General features: G+C 37.6%; 3 protein-coding genes and 1 long non-coding RNA gene across 4 annotated transcripts in view; 3 read left to right on the top strand and 1 right to left on the bottom strand.

The window, feature by feature from the left end:
• Positions 1-105: 105 nt before the first annotated feature.
• On the top strand, positions 106-7,738 carry LOC135691361 (melanotransferrin). Its single transcript, XM_065209203.2, has 6 exons — positions 106-265; positions 3,267-3,452; positions 4,161-4,285; positions 4,877-5,024; positions 6,480-6,731; positions 7,314-7,738. Exons 1-6 carry the CDS (start codon positions 202-204, stop codon positions 7,604-7,606), a joined length of 1,068 nt encoding a protein of 355 aa, XP_065065275.2. The 5' UTR covers positions 106-201; the 3' UTR covers positions 7,607-7,738.
• On the bottom strand, positions 7,489-13,864 carry LOC148960296 (uncharacterized). Its single transcript, XR_016145307.1, has 2 exons — positions 12,849-13,864; positions 7,489-8,000 (listed from the first exon to the last, which is right to left on the bottom strand). It is a non-coding gene; the product is annotated as an uncharacterized LOC148960296 (long non-coding RNA).
• Positions 12,346-27,772, top strand: part of LOC135690882 (melanotransferrin) — a 26,522-nt gene continuing 11,095 nt past the window's right edge. Inside the window, exons 1-2 of the mRNA XM_065208569.2 lie at positions 12,346-12,503; positions 21,584-21,772. Of these exons, the coding sequence (XP_065064641.2) occupies positions 12,452-12,503; positions 21,584-21,772 (241 nt within the window). The 5' untranslated portion in view covers positions 12,346-12,451. The remainder of the gene's footprint in view (positions 12,504-21,583; positions 21,773-27,772) is intronic.
• On the top strand, positions 21,779-27,770 carry LOC135691364 (somatostatin receptor type 2). Its single transcript, XM_089116116.1, has 2 exons — positions 21,779-23,809; positions 23,843-27,770. Exon 2 carries the CDS (start codon positions 24,094-24,096, stop codon positions 25,000-25,002), a length of 909 nt encoding a protein of 302 aa, XP_088972242.1. The 5' UTR covers positions 21,779-23,809; positions 23,843-24,093; the 3' UTR covers positions 25,003-27,770.

Here is a 27,772-nt window from a genome sequence, read left to right as displayed (position 1 = left end):
AATGATGTATTGTTTCATTATTCATTCATCAGTGAAATGTTCTACTGGTACAAAATATTCCGGTTAACTATCTTGGGTCCCCCTTAAGGTTGTTATCTGACACTGTTGCAGCTGATCCCACAAAAACCAGTGTTTTTGGTTAAGTATAAAAGCCACATTGGACCAATATTCCTAGACACTGCGCTGATCTCAGAGGACGTGATGGAACTCTTCAAAATCACAATTGTCACAATTGCTGCATTCATTGGCTTCTCCTCGGGAGCAGGTATTTAATTAATTATCTTCATCGTTCTGTACATGAACTATCCAGTTAGTTTGGTACATATGAAATTGTATCTCAGAGGTTAGAACGCTGATCCGAATAACAGTGGTACAGCAAGGTACCTCGAACGATTAGGATTAGAAAAGAAGGTTCCAGCCAGTCATGTAAAACATGAAAAACAAAAAAGCAAGAAGTAAAGATAACAATTTATCTCGTTGACTTGAAGGAGTTGAGCTATATGCTGCAGTTTTATACGTTTTAGATGTAGAAGAGAGTAAAAGTAGTGAATTTTTATAAAGCAAGGAGAACGCGAGCGAAGTCTTAAAAATATTGATATCTAAATATACTGGGGCATCTCTTGATTAGGGGCCTTCAGTTATCGAAGTTTGTTGTCATGCCGTAAACTGTGTTTTGCCGCTGATCAGAAAACCGTTACAGCGAAATATTTGTCTCTGACCGTGGGATACTGCAGAGAGTCACATGTCAAGGCATATTTACTGACTTGCTTTGCTCAGGGACGTAAACAAGTGGCTAATTTTTGGGGGTCGTGGAAGGTTGAAAATTCCAACTTTACCTGATAAATTTTTTCTTTCGACCTGTTAATCTTCTGTACCTACTTATTCCAGATTTCTAGGTTCTGTATAATTACCAATATTTTACTTATAATAATTAGTCTTAAGCATAATAGCACTAAAGAAGATAAAATAAATCTCTAAATTTTGATTGACGTAAAACGTACATATAATTTTTTATAAGATGTAAAGCAACATCAAAGCCATACCAGTCTAGATCTTGGGTATGTTTAATGATAAAAATTGATATTCTTTCAAGTCAATTAACAGCAATTCTCTGTTTTTCTGCTTTGCCCATCTTAAAGCTATTTGCTGCAGATCAGTTTTATTTAAAATATCTTTTTCACAATATAGAAACATCAAAGAATTTACCATTTCATCTTTTGTTCTTGATCGAAGGAAATTTTTTACAATCTTTAAAGGGCTAAATGTCCTTTGCTTTTTGGAACTGAAAAGGGTGATTTGAGGGCAAGTGCATATGCCTGATTCGTGAGGTAAAACACTCGTCTTTGATCAAATACTTCTGCTGCCGCTTCTTTGATCAATGTTCTGTGGCTTCTTATCACCTTTTTCATAGCAATTTATGATAAGATTTAAGGTGGTCTACAAAGTGCAGGGGGAGCTTAGCATACACCCGTTAAGAAGCGTTGAGAATTTCTAGCAATGAAAAATTTGTAATGTTTTCAATTGAATGGGCTACCCGTTGTTTCTTAAAAAATTCCTACTTTCAATTGTTCCGATCAACAGATACAGGGAATGATTTTTCAAAACTTCAGGGTCAATCAATACTGACGGTAAAATTTAAACTTCTTATCCAGAAATTCACCTTGCTTGTTTAAAATAATCTAACTTAATTTAACCCCTGTCAAAAAGGAAACAAACGATGCAATGGCGCAATTTGAGATCCAGTGGAGACAGGGTTTCACAATTTAAAATGATTACAAGATGTGCCTGCTCCAGAGTTTCAATTTTAATAAGATCCAAGATTTTTACATTAAAAGTCTCAAAATCCTAAGCTATGAAAATTCATATATTTGATCATAATAGTTAGAAAAAATTCCAAGTGAACTTTTAAGTTCTCCAACTACAATTGGATTTTCCAACCTTTGGGGTCGTCACGCCCCCTATACCCCCTATTATTTACGTGCCTGGCTTTGCTGGTCACTTACAAAGCTAAGATCTGAGTTCCCAACTTCCCTTTCAAGATACTCGGATATCAACCACAGTTGATATTATGTTGCTGCGCCATTCAAAGGAAACAGGATCCCTCTTCCTACCGGCAAATTTAATTAAATTTACGTCATAGTGATGTCTAAACTACACCAAGCAATGACAGTCTCTCTAGCCATCCAGTTATCTTTGCTTGCAGCTGTTTAAGTTTGCTTAGCATCATTAATGTTAATTGTGCCAGTCTGCATTGAGATACATTGCAGAAAGACATTTGAATTGACATGCAGAAAGGGCTGTGTAATCGTGAATGCAATGGAAGATTGTGAAAGTAAAAACAGCAAGCAAGAAATGTTGATAAAAAATTTGGCTAAGGTAAAAGTTGAAAAAATCGACAAACGCTTTCATAATTAAGAAGCAGAAACTAGCGCGATTGTACAATTTTTTAAATTCAAATGTAGAGTAGAGAAGTCAGTAGAACTAACTTCATAAATATGTTCCCACTGTGTTTCAAACAAGCTTCCTTAAAATGCAATACACAAATCAATAGTTTTATAGAAAATTCCTTAAGGTTATAGTTTTGCCGTTTTCTTCAATTTTCCTGGTAAAGATCAGAAGACTGGATTCATGCCACCGAAGCTAGAAAGGAATTATGTAATCCACAATTTTGTGCTAAGTTGATTCAAGATAAATTGTTCAAATAGATGGCTCAATGCACTAAACAAGCAAATAAATGGGTATCATGCAAGCTTAACTTTCTCTTGCCATACCAGAGCCTTGCTCCAATGTGCTGAAAAAAAATTCACGAGTTATCACGCTTGCTCTATACCTAAACTAGTGCGTATTGCTTCTCGCTAGAGTAAGTACAGAGCGTGGTGCAGTATTACTAGCCTAGGGTCCCACACTAGAGGTTCTTGGTAATTCCTCTTTTGCCCCACAAGTCATTTCTACCACGAGCAACCACTTGAAGCAATGCTGCCAATATTGAAGTACAATTGTAATTAAAATAATTTTTAGACTATAAGGTGCCCATTTCATGTTCAATTATCAAGTATTTGGAGCTTTTGCTCTCCTTACGTCTAAATTTTAAGTGTTTTCGTTACCCCGAGTTTCGATAATTTTTTATCTAAAGAGTAGCTCTTTACCAGTTTGCTTTTTTATTTCAGTACTAAAATCACCAATACAATTTAAGTGCCGATTACTTATGTTGCGGTTAGTCTCTTATAAAAATGCTTGCACTGGCTTAAGTTGTTGATTCTTTACAGCTATAAGAAAGCCAGTATGGTGTGTTGAGGGAGTTGAAGCATTCCATCAGTGCAAAGAAATTAATAAAGAAAACGGAAGACCATTGCGGTGTCTTCTTGGTAATGACGAAAAGGACTGCTACGAAAAGATCTCTAAAGGCTTGGCTGATTTTTCTGCTTTTGATGGTGGATCAATTTACCATGCAGGTTTGATCCGCAATGCTTGCTTATTGAATGAGTTATAGGGGTCGTGCAAACAGATATGCTTGCTTGCAAACATTCAACCATTGTGGCCTTTATACTATTTCTAAGATATATTCCAATACGAAACACTGGAGTGTAGTGAATTCCTTTGTGAAATCCAAGTCCTTTGTGGCTAGTAGCTAGACCCATTTGCGCAATATTTCTCTCAGATCAGGGTCAGTGGTTCACATTACTCGAGTGTTGGACTTGCTGGTTTATTCAACATATCTAAGAAAAGGAAGGGCTGTATTTCAATTCTTTCATTTTGCTCATTCAAATATACCATTTTGATACTTTGCCTACAAAATTTGTAACGAGTTACTCTTCCAAGGGTCCCAATTCCAGTATTTGACAAAAATTGTCTCTTCCCATACCTAGGAACAACTGGTTTCCACTCAAATCCTTCCTGGATCCATATTACGTCTAATACCTGAAATTGTGTTTTAATAGATGAATTTTTGAAGCTTTACATCATCCTTACAGAAAGCAGTATTATTGAATCTTTTTACATTGCTCAAATGTCGTGGCAATGCAATAAAAAAAATATGTGAAAAGTCACCGCCCTCTGCCACGAGAGCAGCCTGTTAGTTCCCTTTGCATTTTCCAAAAATATCGCGAATCTTTGTGTTTCATTGATCGTGTAATGCAACTTCTTAATCATGCCTTCAATAGGAAAAGAATTCGGTTTGAAGGTATTCATGTCGGAGAAACTAACAAAATTGGCAGATACCGGCACAAAGTATTATGGGATCGCTGTGGTTAAAAAGTCGAGTAACCTGACATTCAGTAAGCTGAAGGTACGGATTTTTGAAACTTTTTTTTGAGCAGGGGAGTGGATCTGGAGGGTCTTTGGGGTTGGGAGGGGGCTAAGTCCCGTTGTTAATGCTGAGAAACGTCCCTTTTCTGTTGCTATTGTTTTTAGATAAAGTTTTTGTAAGGGAATTTCCCTTATTTGTTATGGCTCCACTCTGCTATATTTGAGCATTAATAATTCAAAGGCGAAAGCATAATTCTATTTTTTGGAGCTCCTCCAGCATTTAGATAGATTCTTCTCTTCATGACTCGTAGCATTATTTGATGACAGATAACTTTCCTTATGTTTGCAATTTGAAAGATAAATGTATGGAGATATGTGACATATTTGAATTAAACAATGTAAATTTGGTGTTAAGGCTTGAGGAGCGTTAGTTAAAAGTGTAGTAGAATACCGTGTTATATCTCGTATGACGGCAAGGCTGAATTGGCTGCACATGTTTCTTATGACAAATTATATGTTTGGTTTTCCAACTTTTCTAACTTGCCATATGGTGTACTTCTCTCGGTTTTGAGAACCAAAGAAAAATTATAGAAGAGATGCAAACGTATTTCTCATTTCTTGCTATTTCTAGGGTGCCAAGTCTTGTCATACAGGTATCTGGAGGACTGCAGGTTGGGTCATACCCGTTGGAACATTGCTTAGCAGCGGCCAGATGCCATGCCTGGATGGAGATCTAACCAAGTCCGTTGCTGCGTATTTCAGTGGTAGTTGCGCGGCAGGTAAGTGAATTTCGTAGTTCTGAGAGGTCTCCTAAGTTGTTGCCTCCACCAGGGCCGTAAATCTGTCATGTGAACAGGGGGGGGTCAGCAGAGCAAATCAATTTAAAGTGTGCCGTGGTTCATGGCACCACCAAGCAATTTATGGTATGTTTTATGGAAACAGTTGAGGGGCAAATGACTTGAAAAGCAAAAGAGTCAAGATTTTGGGATTTCTTAAGACTTAGTACATCTGACTTGTGTGTATAATTTGATAAATAAAATTTTTCAGAGACGGCCCAATGAAATTGAACCTTGGGAGCTAGAATCGTAGGAGGAACCACCAAAGTTTAGTGACGTAGGAGGAACCACCATGGCTTGGTCCGACGCAAAAGAAAATGTTTTGAAATTATACCTTCTAGAAAGGTTAAGAAAGCATCCCCCAGACTAAATTTAATTAAATACTAGATCGCCCAGGATAGAAAATTCAACGTTCTCAGAAGAACACAGATTATTGTTTATTGGGCGAAATTGTGTAGGGGAAGAGCCATGCTTAAACCTTAGTGACAGACGTTGGGGAAAGCAGGGACGCAGTTGTAGAATTTTGCTTCCTGAATAGAAATGTGTTTCTTCCTTATTTTGAGTGTTTTAAGTAGGCCATGTTTACACATAGAAAAAGAATACATTCTAATGATACAGAAAGTGATTTACTAAATAAAAGCAAATAATAAACAAATAATAGAAATATGCGTCAATGAGTTGGTAAATACGTCAAATAGAACATCAGTTTGCTTTCTTTTTATTTCATATTCTGTTTTCAAAAATAAACGGTGAAAAACGATAAAAACAGATAAAAACCACTCTGCTTACAAAGATAACGGCTATCAGCAGAAGTCAACTTGCACTTGATACCATGACTTAGTGGCTGAGGTTTGTTGCAATAACACAGAAAAACGCAGTTTGGTTCAAACCCGGCTACCAGAGATTTGTTTCTTTCAATGAAAATGATGATAATTTATCAAAAAAATCGTTTTGCTCCAGATTTTTGGGGGGTCCAGTCCCCCCCCGTCCCCCCGGGATTTACGGCCCTGGCCTCCACTGACCTATTTTTGGCACCTTTCAGTGAAGTAGGCTTACTGTCTGTTCAGGGGTCCCACTGCTACTTCATTCTAACAAATTTCCCGTCATCTGCATTGTTGAATCAAGATAACTTCTCTATACTGACAGCTGGTGAAATACAATACTAGTAGACAGTTGATGAAAATGGTCTCTTTTTTATACCAGAGAACAACAAACAACCTTTCAAACTGATATGGCCCAATTGAATGACACGTGGCACATTACTTTTTAGAATGCTCGTCTTTTTAAACACTTTAACATGTAGCGATAAACCAGAGTATTATTCATAATGTTTATGGAAATAAGTTCAACAAAGTAATCATAAAAAGTTTACCAACTGTAAATATAATATTATTCAAGGTGCGCAGCTGCCAAAATACAACCCAACGCTCTCTGGAGCTGAAAAGCTGTGCTCTGTTTGTTCCGGAGAGGGAGATGCCAAGTGCTCCAGAACATCTAAAGAGCCTTACTATGGATACCATGGTGCATTCAAGTGCATGAAAGACGGAGCAGGAGATGTAGCATTCATAAAAGAATCAATATTGATGAAATTGAAGCCAGAGGAGCAAGCAAAGTATAAACTTCTTTGCCCTAATGATGATACGGTGAAAGGTAACATTTGCATTCTTCTAAGTCTTTACAGCAACCATCAGTGAACCGCAATTCGACCCTTTGAAAATAGAAAACGTGTAGTTACTTTTTTCCAACACAAGTAAACATTCAGTTCTTTCTTCTTTCTTCTTCTTCTTCTCTCCGCCTCATTTTTCTTCTTCATTTTCCTTATTTTCTTCTTATCTTCCTCTTTTCCTTTTTCACCACTTCTGCTTGGCAAGCGGCACTGTTTACTTCATCTTCGATATTTTAGGAAACCTTGATTTTTTGGGCAGCCTGGGCCTCTTTAAATCCTAAGGCTGATTAAGAGAGCACCTCCAGCCAAAGTAGGCAACTAGTAAAATGCATTTGGCCCTTTTAGAATGTACAAATCTTTAAATGTGTTGACAGTCAAGGCTATATAAGTCACAGAAATGATAACAAGGAAATACTGTTTCTTGGGTTGTGTATCTTTACGAGGGTATCTAATGAGCAAGTGATCTCAGTGCAGAATAGTGTTATTTAACTTTTTTTACCTATCGCAAATGCTCATAGCAAAGGTAAAAAAAAATTAATCGTTGTAAATTATCTACATATCACCAGATCCAAAAGACTTCAGACAGTGCCACATGGCTGGATCACCGGCCCATGGTTTGCTAACGAGGAAAGATGCAACTGAAGATGAAATCGCCAGCTACCAAAGGATGCTTCATCAGTTGGTTACAAAATTTGGCCACGAAGCGAAGTTGAGAAAACAAATTAATGTTTTTGATGGGCGTTTGTTTTCACGATATGCCATTGGCTTGGATGATGTACCATTTGACAAACGGTCTTTTGAAGGCTATCTTGGATCAGGGTACATCAATGCCATATCAAAGCTGGAGCACTGCAGCTAATGAAAATATGGAAGGACGTCATGACGACAATGTCATAATAGTAAATTCAATTTTACATTCTATTTTGAAAAAAGCCGATACTTTGTAGTTGTGCTTTATTTAGCCTCCAAAAGAGGATCAAAGTCGTTTTCAGTCGTTGTCTTCTCTTTAGTTTCTTTCAGTGTATTTCCCATATCAGGTGGTGGCATGAGGAATTATCCAATGGAGGGGCTTGATCTTCCGATAGGGGGGCTGGGTTGGCGATCGGAACCAGTTGCGGTTTTAAGGGAGTCCAGGGGGACCATGGCACCAGGCCCCGCGCTTATGGTAGCCAAAAGGGTCCCACATCTAAGAAAAAAGATTTTTGGCCCCGGGCCCCGCAGTCCCTTAAACCACCACTGATCGGAACGAGAACCTGAAATTAAGAATTAAATGATTTAAAAGGCAAAACGTAATGATAGATAGTTTATGTATTATATGGTCTCTTTGCGAAGTTTATTCTGTATTCTAGCGCTTCAATATTTGGGGAGGTGGGCTATCAAAAACAAAATCCTGGGGAATTTAAGAAAAGTCCCTTATTCTACTAGTTGGTACGGCCATGGAAGCATGGTATTGTGCAGTATTGCTATAAACTTGCCAACATGGGCCTTTTAACTAAGGTACTGTTGGTGGTGCAAATGTTAAAATACTAAGGTGGTGCCACTAGGAAGTCAATTGGACTTTGTTTATTTCATTGTGATTTCCCCGATAAAATGTGCAAATTTGGTTTTTCTCATTTTTCAAAAATACAGTTATAAGATTTGCATTTTGAATTGAAACGAAATCGTATCATATTTCACAACGTATCATATTGTCGTCATATCATCCTCACCAAGGAATATTACACTTCTTTAATGATACGAGAAAGTACCTTATTACACGTAAAATAACGCGGAACAAATGAATGCTGTCACAAATTTACGCAAATAGCAAAAAACTTCAAGTCGAGGAGGATTGGATGTTCCAATAAAGGTATCAATTACTTGGGATGTGCCTGAAAAAATTACCAATTTTAATGGCTAAAGTGAAAGAGGTCGAGTATCCCCTGACCGGCTAGTATGTTGATGACTCGAAAAGTGCTAGGAATTGATGACGAAGATGTGGGATTTCAGAGGGACACAGTGGATAATGAGGACATTCAAATGTTATGAAATGTATTTAAGTTTATAGCAAGTCTATAGCAAGCGACTCTGCGGGGGTTTTTAGAAACATGTGATTTTTCATGTCATCGCCCCAGTCACCACGGTCGTTCTGTTTATTTATCCTGCTGCGAGGTTAGCTTTTCATGTGAGCAGTTTTGCATCGCAAGAATACTGACCAATCGCAAACTGTTATTTTGATGGGTGGCTTGACAAGTTGGGTATACGCAGTCCTTTTATATGGACACATAACCTTTAATAGAACTGGTCCTTCCATTTTGGACGCTTTCTAAAATCTTGCTTTTTCAGATATAATTGTTTATTTCAGATAAAATCGTAGAAAAGAATGGAATTAAATGAAAGAATGTTTGTTCAATTAAAGCTACACATTTAATTTGGGATGAAAAATCTACGCGGACATGAAATTAATGAGGTTTTATTTAACGCAGAATTTTCCATGTTTACGTGTTATTTACGTGTAATAAGGTACAATTTCCAACACTAAATTTTCTGATTTACACCCTTAGTCAGTTGTTATAAATTTGTTAGAAAATGTTTCAAATAAGTTGCTAAAATTTCCATTTACCAATACCACAACGGTTTTAACACCCATGATAAAAGCATAAGCACCCAGCTATATATGCAAATAATGAAAATGGTAATAGGACTGTTCTACAGACTCCAACAAATGTTCAACAGACTCCAGTCAATGAGAACTGCTGCTACATAGGGGTAAACTATCCCAAGTTGCATTACGGTAAACCTTCAAAAAAAGTTTTTAGCCATTATAACAAAAAAGTGGGTGGGCTATAGCCCCTGCTAGCCCAATGGCTGCGCGGTGCCTACAAGGAGAAACAGTATACTGAAAGACTTCAAAAGACTGAAAGAATGAAAGAGGTCGCTTTTAATTAATAGCTGCAACGTGAAACTTCTTACAAAGGTAATGCAAAAAAGAGGACACCGATGTGACCTCGTAGAATAGACCAAGAGCCTAGAGTGCTAGAATACTCTCAACTTAATGGGATAAACTGTAATAATATTAGCTCAACTTCCCATCGAATTCTGCCAAACAAGAGTGGTTTTCAAAGGTATATCTAAATCCACTGAAGAAGACAATGAAACTGAATAGAAAAATGCAAAGAAAAAAGAACAGCACTTTTCAAAATTTCTATTTCAGTCATTTTCTTGCATTTGTTTTAAATATTTCACTATTTTGAGACACATTTTTGCTACTTTTGATTAACTCCATTAGTAAAATGGAACTCACTACTTTACGAGGCCTCTTTGACCTGGGGCAGTTTGTCTCCCCTACCCCCTCTCGGGTTCTCTGGGTACGTTCGGGCTATCAAATATATTTTTCAAAGTCTAAGAATTTTGAAGTGTCAAAGTTTTCCTACCATGACTACATTTACTAGTTACTGCACACTTTTGACTGTAATTGGCGACTAATCGGGGTAAAGTTTCACCCGGAATGGCTTTTGTGGTCAAATCCCTTACAAGTCTTCAAACTTTATTACTCTGTAAAATCTCAAATAGAAGCACAAAAAATTTGAAAAATGGTACCCGGCCTAAAATTATGGCGATAAAACAAAAGCAGTTTGGACAGATTTCCAAAATGAGGCCGTAAATTGAATTGGTGTTTTTTGCCTAAAAAGGGGGAGGGGGAAAAAGTTCTGTCGCCCTAGCAGTTACAAGAAGTGTGAAAGGAGGGTCTCGGAAAAGGCTGTAGAAGTAACGGATAAGAATCAGTAATATGGAGAAGCGTATAGTCCTTCTTTAAAAAGTAAATCATAAAAAGCCTAAACCTGATTACACAAGAAGTGATATTTTACCACTACATGATGGTTGGTTGCCTTTTTTAACTCAGTCATCAGAAGGGAAAAAAAGAGCAGAAACAGAAAAAAGTTAACTAGTTTTTACTCCAAGACTAGTTGAGCAGAAAACTAGTTTTTACTCCAAGCCATTATCTGAATGGAATAAGATTAGAACTGATAAGATTAGGACTTAGAACTGAAATAAGCTACATGAAGTCTAGCCAGCCCTATGACAACCAACAGCCCAGAAATGCATGAAAGTCCTAGTGAATCATCACGTCTCTCCCCTCCTCCCCTTTGTTTGTGGTATGGACTAAAAATAGTGAAAAGACCACTGCTGCGCGGTTGAATCCTGACTGCATATCACCACAGAATAGAAATGAATTCTATTCTAATTTCTATTCTGTGATATCACCTCCGCCCTAGCTCATGAACAATGAACGTCTATCCTCCAAAGAAATGATATTCCAATTGCATATCATACCATCTGGAGAATATCATTTCCTACTTTTCTTTCTTTAACAGACAGAAAAATCGGGTGATATTTGAAATTGCCCCGAAAGGGAAAGGGCAATAGCTGGAGCTGCTTCGACCCCTGTCACCTGTGGTGTCAATTGTGAGTTTTTATCGTGTACCCTCAGTGCTAATCGGACGTAAATCTCAAGCACAGCACCATACAGGGCCGTCGCGAAGCAAGCCTTGTTGGGGGGGGGGGGGGGGGTGTGGACTACAAATTTACCTGATTAAAAAATAATTACCTGAAATTTTTAAGAAGTTGCTGTCACAAACCTCTGCAATACATTTTGTCAATCTAGCTATGTGGCATATAATTCACAACATTCATTTTAACATGATAATAAGGGACTTTCCTAATGGTTTTGCCAAATCTGTATACCGGGACGGGCAACTACCCGAGGCAGCACCTGTTGCCGCCGAAGGAGCAGAAAATTTTCGAATTTTGATGCTTCCAGTTCCTTGGAAAATGCACTCTTTTAAGTAAATTTTTACTAAAGCAATCCTCCTAATCCTACCAAAAATTCTTTTATTTTTGCAAACAAATTGAACAGCAGATAAAAACAACTGGTACAATTTCGCCGTGGTTTTGAAAAATTCTATGTTGTCAGTTACTTCTAAAGCAAGGTAACAAGAGCACTGGTTGCCAATTTAGATCTCTCTTTCCATCTTAGCATGCCTTTTTAGGGGAAATGGACACAAGACACAATTTTAACTAAAGAGTGCCTGGATTTTTAGCTTTTGCGCCAACAAGAAATATTCAAATCTTCAAGTCATTAGTTTTTTTATCTTCCTTCATATCAAGAAGTATCATAATTACCAAAGGAGCATCTATCTTTGGTTGATCCTTTATTGATGTTGATACATGAAGGTCGCTGAAATACCTAAAGGGTTTCTTCCACTGGGCGGATTTTACCTGAAATTTCCTATCGAGATACTATTGGTGTGACACCCCCCCACACACCCCCGGTCGCGACGCCCCTGGCACCATAACATACAAAAGGAACTTACCTTGATTTGTTTAACATCTATTAAAGTTGAAAAAGAAACGGCACCAGCCACAAAGATCTTAAGAATGGAAGGCAAATTAAATTGTTGATGTCCACCTTTGCGCTACTATAATCAAATCATCTCGCTTTCTCAACCCTTAAAATTCTCTTGTCTCTCCTTTTCTGGCTAAAAGAGGAACTTGAGTGTATGACGCATAGCGTGTGCATGGGGTCAAAGGCTTTCAACTGGATATGCGGACAAAAACCGCGATGATATAATTTGGACTGTAAACAGGTGGAGCGATAAAATTCTTGTTTGTTGGCGGTTGACCAGTAGCGCAGTTCTAGGACAGCTCTTGCGAAGACCAGAAAATGAATGCTATGTTATTCTCCCTTGTTACCTTTGCATTGTTGGCCAGCCCTTGTAAGTATCTCTCGTTTATTTGACTTGTTTGCTATTTCAAATCAACTTGCCATGCCGATAACATGAGAGGATAATTTCAGTGCTTGTACACGTGGTTTACACAATTTTCAAAGCTGTCGCAATCAAAGAATGCCTTCGATGCACTTCAGTTTAGCAATATAGCCCAATATTAACCAGAAAAAATCCTATTTTCGAAAATCAACTTGCAGTAGGTACCTGTCATCGAGACAGAAATGGCAAGAGCGGTGGTATTTGTCTGGTTCGGAAATTCTTATTGTCTATCTCCGTCTGACTTAGAACAGGGTCAAAATCTGTGGGATCAAATTTAATCAAATGTGCTCTTACCTTATTTCGAGGTTCACTAAAAAATTGCATTCCTGATGTTCCACAAGAAATACTTTTGAAGGCTGTGCACTTTTTTCTTTTACTAAAGGAAATAAGCTTATTTTAAACTAAGCTGAGCTAGCCCTGACTTATTCTAAGACTCGACAATAACCAATCTGTGCAGGGATAAAAGATCTGCAATGATAGATCAGCTGTAACACTATCATTTAAAATTTATATAACAAAAAGGAAGTTAGAAAGCAGAGAGCTAGTCGTGATATGAAAAACATGTGTTGCTCCCCGTTAATTTTTTTCTAAGAAATTATACTCAATGGTCGATTACAATAGGCCAATCAGAAAGGCGAGTACACATCTTGAAAAGTTCCTTTATCAGTGCCGCCACTAGAATCCGAGTGTGAACATCAACTCCTCTTGTCTACACTGGCATTCCTTCCCGATCACCAGGTTTTATGACCACAAGGGTTAAATTTTTGACAACACAGAAAGTTTAAGGTACAATGTCAAAAAAGTGATGATAGAAAGTCCATACGGTGTCAAAAGAGTTCCCATTAAAACTGGAAGTAGAATACAGAATGTCCCTCTGTTTTAAAAAGGTTTTCATACACGATGAACTTTCTCGATTGTAGTTTCCCTTACTGTTTATCCCATGTTTAGGCTATATTTATTAATCGCCATAATCGTAATGGCAGCATTGGGCTATTCCATTTGATATCTGTACATGAGGATGGAAGTAAAATTCCAGGGGGTCTGGCACGAAGGATATTCCAGGGGGTATCAGACAAATGTATGCTTTTTCCAGGGGGTTGAAAGAAAAAAAGTCAATGTTGTTATTTTTTGCCGCAGAGAGTTGTTGCATTAGCGCACTTTTTTAGTTGCAAGCTGACGCTACCATTGTATGAGACAGTTTAGGATTAATAGAGTTCTGACGTCACCAAATTTTTTTTAAATTTTTGAATTTTAGCCACATAATAAAAAAGATCACCATGAAATACTTGCATAGTACTTGCATTGTGAAAATTGCGTGTTCTGGTCATGACAAATCTATCAAATTTAATAGAAGGGGCGGGGGAGGGGGGGGTGCTAATAATCGACGGGAAGGGCAAATTCTTCTGAAATTAATACACGGGGCGTCTATTAGAGATACTAGAGTATAGAATTTACGCGTGTTGCGGTGTAGTCTGCGCGCAGACTCGACTGGTTTTACTAGAGATAAATCTAGTTGATTGCAAATTCATCATCTGGGAGATAGTGGGGGCTCTTACAACATTGATCATGCAAATCGTGATACCAGTATGAAATTTCGCACACCTACCCAGTTTGATGCGCTGAAAAAGATAGGGGTCAGACCCCAACTCAAATTTGCCCCTGAGTGCTATTTTTAGACTGGGGTAGTCGGACCCAGTATATTTAAAGGGCATTCATCATAACTCAACTCCAAATTAAGATACAGAGCTAAAAATTTGGTAGAGGTACGTAGTTTGGTGTGTTGAGAACAATAAGGGTCAGACCCCAACTCAAATTTACCCCTGAATGCTATTTTTAGACTGGGGTAGTCGGACCCAGTCCATTTAAGGGGCATTCATCATAACTCAACTCCAAATTAAGATACAGAGCTAAAAATTTGGTAGAGGTACGTAATTTGGTGTGTTGAGAACAACAAGGGTCAGACCCCAACTCAAATTTACCCCTGAATGCTATTTTTAGACTGGGGTAGTCGGACCCAGTCCATTTAAGGGGCATTCATCATAACTCAACTCCAAATTAAGATACAGAGCTAAAAATTTGGTAGAGGTACGTAATTTGGTGTGTTGAGAATAACAAGAGTCAGACCCCAACTCAAATTTAACCCTGAATGCTATTTTTAGAATGGGGTAGTCGGACCCAGTCCATTTAAGGGACATTCATCATAACTCAACTCCAAATTAAGATATAGAGCTAAAATTTGGTAAAGGTACGTAGATTGGTGTGCTAAAAACGATAAGGGTCAGACCCCAACTCAAATTTACCCCTGAATGCTATTTTTACACTGGGGTACCTGGACCCAGTCTCCTAAATGTTTACATCATAAGCCTACTTCAAATAGCAACAAAGAGCTGTAAATTTTTACAGGTACGAAGTTTGACGAGCTAAATATTTTTAGACACTAACCTCAACTCGAAACTCCCCCAAAATTTTATTTTGAGACTAAGAGTACTTGGACCCTGTCTCATAAAGGGGTATCCTTTCACAACTCTTCTACAAATAACGGTAAAGACTTTTTTACAGGTACCTAGTTTTATGCACAGATTAGGTTAAAAAACATAAATCAATCGTTACAAAACACTTTTTATGACAACGATATTTCAGGCAAACGGTTTGGTAGCTTGGTATTAAATTTTCTGAAATTTTTTCTCGGATGGCTTGGAAAGCGAAATATGTTTTTTTGTGTTTATATATGTGTTTATTGGTTTTTAAAATTTTCACTACCAGAGTAAATCAACGCCCAAGAGCGTTTTCTTGCTCATTGGCGCTGCCTGACAATATTAATTAGAATGCACGATCTAGAAGATTTGCGACTCTTGTTTTAAGTCTTTAAAGATGATAATGTCATTTAATCATCACTGAATTGTCCACTAAACTGGCAGAGCTCCGTGCAATCTAGCTGATGCTGACGAAAGTTGCATCTTGCACTGCAACCTTTCTTGCAACTACACTTGATGAGCAGGTAACACGCCTTTGATGCTTCTGGAATTGTCATCCATAAAGGCTTGATTTCGTTGCCCTTTCTCGTCCACCCCCAACTTTCATAATTTGGAAGAACTTGGCAATTTAGAAAGGATTGTCCCCAAATGTGTGTAAAAAGTGATAAACGAAGGCAGGTTACTACAAATAGACGATTTCTTGCCATGTAGAATGAGCAACTAGTGATCTTAACACTTACCCTGCTGCTTGGTATACTGCTCGTTTTGCATGCTGTATTAGTGCATCTTTCGTTGGAGGCAGATTCTCGTTTGAACTTGTGCCATCGTAGAGTAGTATTATGTACCTCTCAATAGTATTCATATCGTCGATAGATATATCTTGACATGTTGACATGTGACTTGACATGTGTTTAAGTAGATAGAGTATACAATTTACAAAGAAGTAGATTTTTTCAATCATTCTTGAATGCATAGAGTACCACGCCATATCATACATCATTGATAAATACAGATTAGTTCGTTGATACTTGAATCTTTTTTATAGTCTTGCATAAAAACATTCTCGTACGTAGACCCCCCCCCCTCAATTTTGAGAAACAGAATTAAAGTACCTATTTGAAGCTCACGAAGATGCCCCTTTTTGCTAAATGTGCCCCCTTTCTTTTGAGATGCTTCCTACGTTTATGTCCACATACAAACAAAGCTCAATTGCATACTTTTTGAATGTCTCGTTTGCTTCTGGATATGACCTCCATACTGCCCACGCAATCTTTTTCCCTCTACCAGCGAAACCGGAAACTGTATCACAACCAGTTAAAGCAAACCAAAAACACAATCCTTCGCAGATTGATTCCCCGAGGTTGGTAGCATACTGGTGGATTGGAAGCCAACGCCGGTGCTTTCCAACGCCAAATTCGACCCGCAGCTCTTCAATCTGTAAGGATTGCAAAAAAGAAATTGCAAGTACAACCACGTCGGTATCCACCGTTTTCACAACGACTTTTCGATGCATGCTTTAAATTCTCGTATCCGCTTCTTCGTGATTACAAGGCGACAAGCAAGTTTAGTCGATGTCGGTGGTGCTTAATGATTTGTCCAAGAAAGTAGCAATGACCGTCTTCTCTGGGAACTATGTAATACAAGATTCTTAGCCAGTAGACCAAACAGCACTGTTTTATTATCGTCGTTTCGCTGGAACTGCTGCCATTTCCCCCATATTGGAGTTTTCTCTCTAACTGAAATCCATATTGGTTCAAGTACCCCAGTCTAAAAATAGCTTTTAGGGGAAAGTTTGAGTTGGGATCTGATCCTTTTCGTTTTCAGCACATCAAATTATGTATCTCTACCAAATCTTAGCTCTATATCTTAATTTCGAGCTGAGTTATGATGAATGCTCCTCAAATGGACTGGGTCCGAGTACCCCAGTCCAGAAATAGCATTCAGGGGTAAATTTGAGTTGGGGTCTGACCCTTTTCGTTTTCAGCACATCAAATTATGTATCTCTACCAAATTTTATCTCTATATCTTAATTTCGAGCTGAGTTATGATGAATGCTCCTCAAATGGACTGGGTCCGAGTACCCCAGCCTAAAAATAGCATTCAGGGGTAAATTTGAGTTGGGGTCTGACCTTAATCGTTCTCAACACACCAAACTACGTACCTCTACCAAATTTTATCTCTGTATCTTAAATTGGAGTTGAGTTATGATGAATGCTCTTCAACTGGACTGGGTCCGAGTACCCCAATCTAAAAATAGCACTCAGGGGCAAATTTGAGTTGGGGTCTGACCCCTATCTTTTTCAGCGCATAAAACTGGGTAGGTGTGCAAAATTTCATGCTGGTATCACGATTTGCATGATTGAGCCTTTTTTGTGACTTAAGAGCCTCCACTAAGAACTAGTCGAATCTGGGAGAACTAGTCGAATCTGCGCGCAGGTTAGTTGCGGTGTCGCTCAAGAGCTCCTAAAACGTAGCATGATAACCAGCCCGTTATTCTAAAGAAATAAGCAAGCTGGTTATTGGGCTACCCAAAACGGATATGTAGTATGAATTGAGCAGAATGGTAAGACAGATTCAAATGGCAACAAGTAGTTTTTATCAAGTCGTTCCCAGGGAATGCAAACAATCTTTGAATATTCTTTTGAGAAATGACAAAGGCGGATAAAGATAGACAAAACTGGGTATGTTAGCCAGCTGGTCGCTCTGAATAGCGAATTACAATATTCCGCTTCCGGAAAAAAGGATTTCGGCAATTGGCATCCTACACCTGGCAATGTCTTTCATGAGGATCATTTTCTTCCGGCTTCCCTCAATGCATATGCTTCCGATTTCAGGTTTCTTCCGATAATATGGTAAATTGCTTTTTGAGCCCAGTCCCACCGAATACGCGAATTTTATTATTGAGTGATGACATCTTTTACCTATTACTCGCCTTTTATTTATTCATTCCAGAATTTGGCTACAAGCGAAGAAATAAAAAGTTGTGGCTTAATTTATCTAAAAAGCCTCTGCCCAAATATTGGCGATAGTTATGCTCATATATTAACTATTAACTTTGAAGGCTTTTTTTCAACTCTAGAGGGTTGAAGCCCCTCAGCCCCTAGCCCCCTACCTCTTACGCTCTTGATTCGGATTGATCAGCACAGCAGATGCGTCATAGACAAAATTGATTCAACGAAATGTGACACGGCATCTTTTTCCTTGTTGTCAAGTTTAGCAGGTGCATCATGATTTCCAAGCACCGTAAATCCTCGAATAAGGCTTCGGGGGTTTATTTGCAAAAACTAATTTTTGGGTGGGGGCATATTCGAGAGGAGGGGGCTTATTCGAAGGAAGGGCATATTTAAAAGTTGAGTATTTTCCTCAAAGGTTGACGTAAAAATTACATAATTTTCTCAATGAAATAAATGAATAGAAATGGAAAATTGAATGGAAGAAAATAAAAACATGAGCATTTTGAGCTTCTAATTACAACAACTGATCTCATTAAAAGAGTTACAAAGTGCTGTGTGAAGATTTAGCAAATATTATAATTTTTATCATCACAAAAGTCGCTATTTTGCTTTTTGGTCTCAAATCTAAGGAAATAATACTGTATAGCTATTGTTCTGTAGGGGCTTTCTTGAAATAAGATATTATTCTGCAATTATGCTTCCCTCGAATATGCCTCCATGGGGGGGGGGGGTTGCTTATCTGTAAACATGATTTTTAGGTGGGGGCTTATTCGAAGGGGGGGGGGCTCATTCGAGGATTTGGGGTATTTTGACTGACAGGTTATCTGCGTAGCACGTTGTTGAAATGCTAGGCCCGCACTATTATTTTTTGCCCAGCGAAGCGGCACGAGTGGCACTCTGTATCCGCTGCCTTTATTGGCCATACAACGTGCAAGTGCATTTTCCCGGTAAAAGAAGCGAATTATTTGTTGTGTACTTTTATTTAGCATAAACAAAACCCGTACAAAAATTTCATAATCGGCCCCTAATGGCCTTAATTCTACTTGCAAACGAATTGGAAGAGTTACATTTTAACATTGTAAGAAAAACTGCGGCTTTAAGCTCATTTTTGTCGGCCTAATTGCGGAGTGATTTCATTTAAACATGCCTTCGAGAACAAGAATAACAGTTACATTCAGTCACAAGAGCAACACAAGATGGACCCCTCAAGGAACAATCGATATTAATTTTGAAAAAAGTGTTGTGATGAAAGAAAACATTATTGAATGGTCGAGGAAGTATTTAACAGTTGTGTCGATTCTAGCAAGAAATCAGGAGATAAACTGTTTGAAATGAATCAGAATCTTCATTTTTTAATTCTGATGATACTGTTACACACCTGTAATCTGCCAGTGCACCTGTAAAGTTCGATTTCCGCTGCTGGTGTAAAATGTTTTGCATAATTTTTTCTTTGCATTGTTTTGAAATATTCGTTTCGTAATGAAATGAGCGAGCGAAATTAATTGCTGTTGGGGAGAAGAACGAGCGAAAATCTTCTAATCTGTGAGGCAACCCTCCGACCTGGAATCAAAAGTGACTGCGTAATAGTGATTTGTTTCGTTCCATGCGCATACACTTTTTTTTATAAGAACCAGTAAATTTAAGTTCAGGCTGACTGTTCTTAATTTTTTCGAAAATCTAAGGCTGGATTGTTCTTAATTTGTTCTTAAATTAAGAGGGTGTAAGCAGTGCGATTGCTAGGTTTTTCGCTCTAGGGAAGTGTTCAGGCCTCATTTGCCAACAAAGTGAGTGAGACAACCTTCATTTGCCGACAATTTTGAATATTCACCGAAAAAGCACCCACACATGGCTAAAAATCCTCGTTTTTGAGATAAAATGTGCAAAATTTTTCATTTTACAGTAGCCCAGCCTCAGCTTGTTCTTAATTTGTTTTTAACTTTTGTCCAATTTTGAGACTCGTGTTCTTATACAATTGCTCTTATAAAAGAAGAGTGTACCCTTTCATTCCAGGATGGAGGGTTGCCTCTTCGTTTCCCCAACAAATAACAAACCCACACTGGCAAGGGAATATTTCCTTTGTCTTATTACAAAAACACGTTTTCTACAGCTTTTTAGAGCATGTTTTTCCAAAATAGGTGAACATTTTTTGGAAACAATACCCTTGCAGGTACCAATCAACCTACAGCAAGTTATTAAAAATCAGTTTAGTCAAAATTTTCAAGACCTCTTGTTTCATAGACCAATTCAACTCAGGCTCAGGCCAATATGGTAAACGCCTGATACTACAATATTTTATTTGTTTGTAGTAGCAACATGATCTATTAAGGTGGAGGAGGTAGCGCCGTCTGAATGGTGAGAGAACACGAGTAGTCTAATAACTGAGAAATGTTTAGAAGGTCTTCTACTCGGCGTATAGCTACCTTGAACACAACATTGCAGGCACCGTGGAGCAGGAGGCCTTGGGGGGCTGGGGGCTTTAGCCCCCACTTTTTGCAAAAGCTGCCAAATATTAAGTAACAAACTACCAGTTAAGCCTCCTTTTATGCGGTTTTAGCCCCCCTCCCACTATTCTCTACCCCCAACTTTTCTCAACGCTCCGCGGTGCTTGCGTTGATTCCAGACCTTTTTTTAATACGGCATATAGCATATCAAAGTGTGGCAGCGTGAAAGGTGTGGAAAATGAAAGTTATCAACAAGATCTTTTTGAATATTTCTTCACAGTGCATAAATTTCTATGATAAAACCTAGCTGCATACATTTGTATAATTGCAGTATCTTTCATTACTAAACTGCATAATATGTTTATTTCACCTTCAAAGCCAAGAAATTACCGACACGCACCCTGTATGTTACCGACAAGAGGTTTTAAAAATTACCACACGCACCCTGTATGTTTCCCGCAGGCACCCCGCAGCCCCCACTTCAATGCTGTGATTCAGCATACCTGTGGTACAACTTGTTTGTAGCTAAATAACCTGTGCTACTCGAGAATGAGAATCTCTTAAGATTCAACAGCTAAAGTAACCAGCTCTTTGTTATGAAAAGGGAATGATTTGGCATCTTGAAAGCAAAGCAAATTAATGATACCTGTGTAAATAACAAATTGAGCGTTTTTGCAGAAAACAAAACAAAGCTAAAGAGTATTTGCGTGATTTGTAGACAAAGTTGAGCACATAACTTTTGATTTCGTGATTTTTTGTTGATCTACACATAACTGGTTGCCTAAATTGACTGGGCCTTGTTTTACATGGTTTGGCAGGCAAAGCTACTAACATTTGCTCCTGAATCAACCTTTAGAACGAAATGTTTGTTGGATTGTAGGTTTATTTGGGGGGATTATTAGATATCTGAAAATATAACCAAAATTGAAGTGACTGAGCGTAAGCGTATTAGAATTGTAATTTTCTCACCATCACTTTTAGAAGATTTCTTAATGTTAACGGCTACCTAACTTTTGTATACTGTTAATTATAAAACAAACGAGGGCAGTAGACATCTATTGCCTGCTTCTTGTACAAATCTTAGAAGGATGGTACAAAGGTCTGGCTGTGTCCTTTTAGCCTATGACATTTTTATCGAATTTCTATTATTTTTCTGGCAGCTTTGTGTCAAAATCCAAAATGGTGTGTCACATCTCAAGAAGGAAAAAACAAATGTGAAACACTTGCTGGCCAGCTGAATAAAAAGTTTTCGTGTGTGGTGGGACAAGATGAAAAAGACTGTTACAAGAAAATTGCATCGAAGGAAGCAGATTTTGGAGTATTTGATGGAGGAATGATTTACCATGCAGGTAAATGACATTAAGTACTAAAATAAACAATATTCTTGTGTTTCATCATTGAAGTTTCATTTCAGTCCATTACAGTTAACATTGCAACAAGAATCGAAAGTTTTAACGAAGACTAAGACAGTTCAGTCTGATTTTCAGTATATACGGATGACATGACAAACAAATGCACGAAAGTTGTGAGAAAAAGTTTAGTGGCCCTTTGGCTGTTAAATATTTCGTCTTTTGGTATAGATGAAACTCTAGACAAGGTTCCTGGTTACATATCAGGAGAGATTTTAGGTATTTTTGCCCATTTGTGCATTTGCAAGGTAACCCCAGAAAAAATAGGGTCCCCAGCAACACCATTTGAACGTTTTGTTTTTCAGCTGATATGTTTAAACATTTAACGAAAGCACAGATTGCTAAGTGGAAAGTTATTTGGTCCACCGAATCAGCTAATGATTAGCACCTCTTGTCTTGAAGCTGGGACAAATGCGATACACTTTTTGCACTGGGAATTGGCTCAAATGTTTTGATAACACTCAGGGTTGCCAGGCGCATGCGTAAGTTTTAAGCCAAATCGTTGTCCGAAAAAAGCCAAAATAAGCCAAATTTGTTCTGCTCCAAAAAAGCCAATAAAAAGCCAAAAAAGCCAATTAAATATCTAAGAAGCCAAATTCATTTAATTTGGTGGATTGCCTCGAGGGCCGTGTCGTGAAAATTCAATCAAAAAAAATTTAGCCAGGGCGCAGACTGCATTGTATTGTTTTAAAAATATTATTGTTACAAAGAAAGTTGATTGAACGACGCTTTTGAAATGATGTCTTGTTGCTATTAAAAATATTCCGGTGGAGGGGGGCAGGTTTCCTACCTCTTGAAAGCCGTTTCCCCAAGTTATGGAAATAGGAAAATTGAGAATATTGTTTTTGAGAATATTGAAAATATTGAGAATATTGAAAATATTGAGAATATTGAAAATATTGAGAATATTGAAAATATTGAGAATATTGAAAATATTGAGAATATTGAAAATATTGAGAATATTGAAAATATTGAGAATATTGAAATTATTGAGAATATTGAAAATATTGAGAATATTGAAAATAGAATATTGAAAATATTGAGAATATTGAAAATTGTTTTCTTGGACATAAAAAAAGCCAAAATTAAGCCAAAAAGCCAAACTATTTTTCCAAATCCAAACAGCATTTAAAAAAGCCAAAATTGACATATTTGGCTTGAAAAAAGCCAAGTTGGCAACCCTGATAACACTTCTCTTTGGATCATTACGTCTGGTAAAATTTCTGGTTTTTCATTCTTTCTGAGGACTAAATATCAACCTCATGAGAAATAATAATGTTCATTTTAAAAATCCATTTAAAAAGGGTGGCCATCTGAAACCAAGATTTCAAAGGTTGTGAGCTGGTTAAATTTTTACTCTCATCTTACTGCTCGAGCTTCTCGCCCAATTATTTGCTTTTTCGGTGTAATTTCGTCATCTAGTTCGCCAAACGCGCACAGAATAGTACAGAGCATTTTGGGCAGAACTATTTTTCTAAATAAAATCGTTTTTACAAAAAGTCCCTATCTTTAGCCACTGACATTGACTTTTTAAATTTATGGTTGTAATTTATTTTGAGATTCAATAGTTGAGAATACTGGAGTCGAAATTGGTGCTAGAGAGCAATGGTTGTGGTGTTCTTACACGAAACTTCCCTAAAAGTATTATAAAGCCTCTAAGAAGGAGTGTATTAAGGAAAAGCGGGGAGCATAAAGAGGGAAAGCTACTAGTTCTGTTTGGGTGGCAACAAACATTCTTTTGCTCAGTCTTTTTATCGTTTCTCTATTTTCCTAAATTTACTGGTCTTATTCAAATTTTCTTGTTTATGTTTGTGCGTGCAAAAATTATTTTAATTGAAAGCAAGAAGTTTCTACTTTAACTCTCGTAAACAAATGACAAAAACTAGGATCTGTTGGATTGCAATGGCCTTTATGATAACAATATTCAATAAAAGAGAATGAATATACTATTTACTGAGGGCTATTATCTCTGCTCGAGTGTTTATGCTTCGAGTTGAGTCTTTGTGGAAGGCTGAGGTACCGATACCCGGATGATTCAATTCAAATTTTTGCACTGAGGCGTAAAAGCCCGTCAGCAACAACAGAATGGCAACAAAACTGCTTGTCTCTTGAAAGTACAATAATATTGTCAAAGGATTTGTGAGATAACAATCATCTTTGCAAAATACAAATCTATGATACTAACACCGGCTAACAGGCCTAAGCTGCACAGGCAAGAAAACCAGAAAATAGGTGACTTGAAAACCAGAAAGTAGGCACCGATGTTCAACAAGACGAATCTAACGAACGAAACGCCTCCTGAATTCAAGCATGGTATCCTGCCTTTTAACCCAGGCAATGCTACTGTTTGCTTGCTGGCTGTGCTGCTGAATGGGGTCGAAATGGTTATTATTATTCGCAAAAAGAAAATCCTGAATTTCGAGAGAACACTTCTCAGCTTATGTGTTGCCGACATGCTCGTTTCTCTGTTATACCTTTGTCAAGCGTTTTACCAACTAGTGCATGATGAGTCGATGTATGGCCACTTCGCGCGGGACTTAGTACAGTTTCCGCTCGAAATATTTGCCGTCATGTCTTCGGTGACAAATATTATCGTTCTTGGAGTTGACCGATTGTTAGCAGTCAAATATCCTTTAAAACACGCTGGATGGATGACCTCTCGTACAATAAACACGCTTATAGCCGCTGCATGGGTCGGTGGTATTGCATTATCTGTCATTTCATACGCAAACCGTTTCGCCGCTCCCGCGGATAATTCGGATGCCGCTTGGTTTACGGCCATGTACATTTTCTCTGGGTTACTTTTTTCTTCAGGCTTTGCTATTATAATTATATATGGAATGATTGTTTTCACTGTTACGAGGCGAGCTGCGAAAGTGAGGCAAATGCGGCACAGTGAAAGCCAGTCGCGAGGCGATGAATTTGCCGTGACGATAACATGCATTTTAGTTGTGGTTGCCTTTACCATTTGCTCCTATCCATACGCTGTCGCACGGCTCATTTCTAGAAGACCGATCCTCAAATTCAAAACGATTCTGCTCAATCCGTTATTGGACCCGCTGGTTTACTTTTTCAAAGGGCTACTTCAGAGGAAACTGAAGAAGAAAGGACCAAATCCTTCCTTATCCTTGAGCACCATTACCAATAAAACCAATGACGACAAAAAATGAACTGTTTTTCAGGGTATGACGTATTAGCAGTAGCCACGAAAGTGCATCTCAGTATCTGAATATCAAATTAAGATATCTGAAGCCTCTCCTTCTGGAAGCCTTGCTAAAAATGAAAAACCAAATCCTTCCTTATTCTTGATCACCATTACGAATAAAACCAATGACGACAAAAAACGAACTGTTTTTCAGGGCATGACGTATTAGCAGTAGCCACGAAAGTGCAACTCCGTATCTGAATATCAAATTAAGATATCTGAAGCCTTTCCTTCTGGAAGCCTTGCTAAAAATGAAAAACCAAATCCTTCCTTATTCTTGAGTACCATTACGAATAAAACGATTGACGACAAAAAACGAACTGTTTTTCAGGGTATGACGTATTAGCAGTAGCCACGAAAGTGCAACTCAGTATCTGAATATCAAATTAAGATATCTGAAGCCTCTCCTTCTGAAAGCCTTGCTTAAAATGAAAATGCCATCTGTCTTCACAGAAATTCAAGACAAAGTTTGCTTAAATGTACAATGCCGTATTTGTCCAACTAATGTAAATCGAAAATTATTTGTTTCCTTGTCATGGAATCTCGTTGAAACTTGAAGCATTTCGGCCCAAACAAGTACCATTTGGCTGTCGTAATCCAAGTGTCTGAAAATATCAGAGAATTTAAGAAGGAAGATTAAACATTAAAATAAAAAAATAAAAAAATTCGAAATTAAAAAGAAAAATAAAAAAGAAAATTCCCACCAACTGGAAGCTTAATGCTTTCCAGTGCAAATAGGTTTTACTTTCGTTCTTGAGATGTAATATTTGTTTAAGACTAATTATATTCAATGTTTTAAGTATTTCACATATCGTTACTATTATTTGAAAATCAACATCGTTATATATAGTCTTAATTTCTGTTTAAGCATTCTTTCTTTCAAATTAAAAAAAACCGTATAAATTGCGCATTTTTGACAGTCATATGGTTAGGTAGAAGACGAAAGTAAGTAATGTTCGGAGGGCAATTGTCGAAGAAGTTAGCAGTGATTATATTTGGGAGTCAAAGGCAAAGAGTAGCAAAAAGATGAAGTCATGTAAAGCTATTTTCAGAATTTTAGCATTTTGTACAAATGACCTGGCGGAACACCAGATGTGTCGCAAATTTGCTGAACACATAGGCTGTGTGAAATTGCCATATGCTGGTGACTCAAGTTCAGTACTACAGATAATGGATAAGGAAGACAACGATTTGTTGTTAAGGCTCCAATTCTAATTCCAATAGAGGGCTATATAACTTCGATAAATCTTAACGTAAATTCTAGCTTAGATTGCAATTTCGATCCGTTCTAATTATATGTCTTCTCTAATCTCGTTCAATTCAAATCTAGTTTCTATCGCTTATTTCAACGTGTACACTAAGTGACTACAACAACAACAACTATTATCAAAGAGTACGTCATACCATACAATTTCTTACATAGGCTCTTTCCAATTCAAATCGCTGAAATTTTGTCTCTTTATGAACCAAGCCAAAATAGCAACAATCCGTTAGCAAACTTCAAGTTTTTTTGTGGCCATTAGTCACCCAACATGTTTCTCTCATCAGAGTTATTTTCTATGAATGGTGTTTTGTGACATCACACTTAAGAACTTGACTGCAACTGCGCGTCTCCTAGAGAGAGTTCTTTGCTTTCATGTTTTCCCTGAAATTTCATGTGATTTTGGAGTGTTTTCGAAACCACTACGATATAACTTCATGGATCCACTATTAATGTTGCAGCATTTACACATTCGGTTTACTTGGGTAAACTCTCGCCTTTTATCGTGACTCGGTGCCTTTATATTAACGAAAAAAATCAAGAAGGAAGCTGTGTAGAATCTTGGCATAATTTCTGTTATGCGGTTATTAAGCTGAGTTTCATAACAGATGAATCCCAACTGTCAGTGTAGCTGTATGCAAAATGCACACCCACAAAAAGCCTTTTGTAGATGTTATCTTAAAGATAAATTTTTTCTATGCAAAGTGAATTCCTTGCTTGTCGGTACTTCTGTAAGGAGCAAATAATCATTTTAACATTAAATACTTTTTCCATGGTTTTATGTAGCTAGATTTCATATTCTTTTTTTAAATCACAGTTGTCATTCACGTCTTATCTTCTCTTTATCCTTTATCCTAAAGCCATTTCCATTATTTGAGTCAGCCTCTTTTACCTGTCTTGTCTTGATAAATAAAATATATACCATATTCCCGCTTTTCAAAATGACACTTCATTCACAAAAACTAATATCCATGATATACATGTCCATACATTTCTGGCCTTCCATACATATCTAAATTTCATCATATCTAAATGTCCATACATATTTAAATTTCACAGTTGATATGTATTTCACCAATAAGAGAACACCGGCTACTTGCAAAAGAAGCGCTGTTCCCCGAAAACAAGATAACCTACTCATTCGAGTAAATAATACTTTTGAAATATCTTTCTTTCTTATAATCCCGCTTTAACAAACGACAAATGAATTTTGTGAAGTGTTTGTTCAAACCTATAAATTTCCATACATTGTTAAACGAGAGTTGTTGTTTATAGGGATGTTTTTGTTTGTTGGGGCTTTAACAAAGAGAGCGGCGCAACACCCCAGCCCCAATCTCAGTAGCAAACACCCTCTCATTGTAAACTGATCACTTAATTTCATGCCGTATGAAGTTAAAGTCATGTTTTTGTCACCCACCCCCTATTTAACATGTTCTTTGCTCTTTGTTTATGGTGCATCCGGTTTTGTTGCTTT

Source organism: Rhopilema esculentum, chromosome 4 (genome assembly GCF_057945365.1).
Source record: "Rhopilema esculentum isolate cy_ngs chromosome 4, ASM5794536v1, whole genome shotgun sequence".
Lineage (NCBI taxonomy): Eukaryota > Metazoa > Cnidaria > Scyphozoa > Rhizostomeae > Rhizostomatidae > Rhopilema > Rhopilema esculentum.
This window is presented reverse-complemented; position numbering and strand designations above follow the sequence as displayed.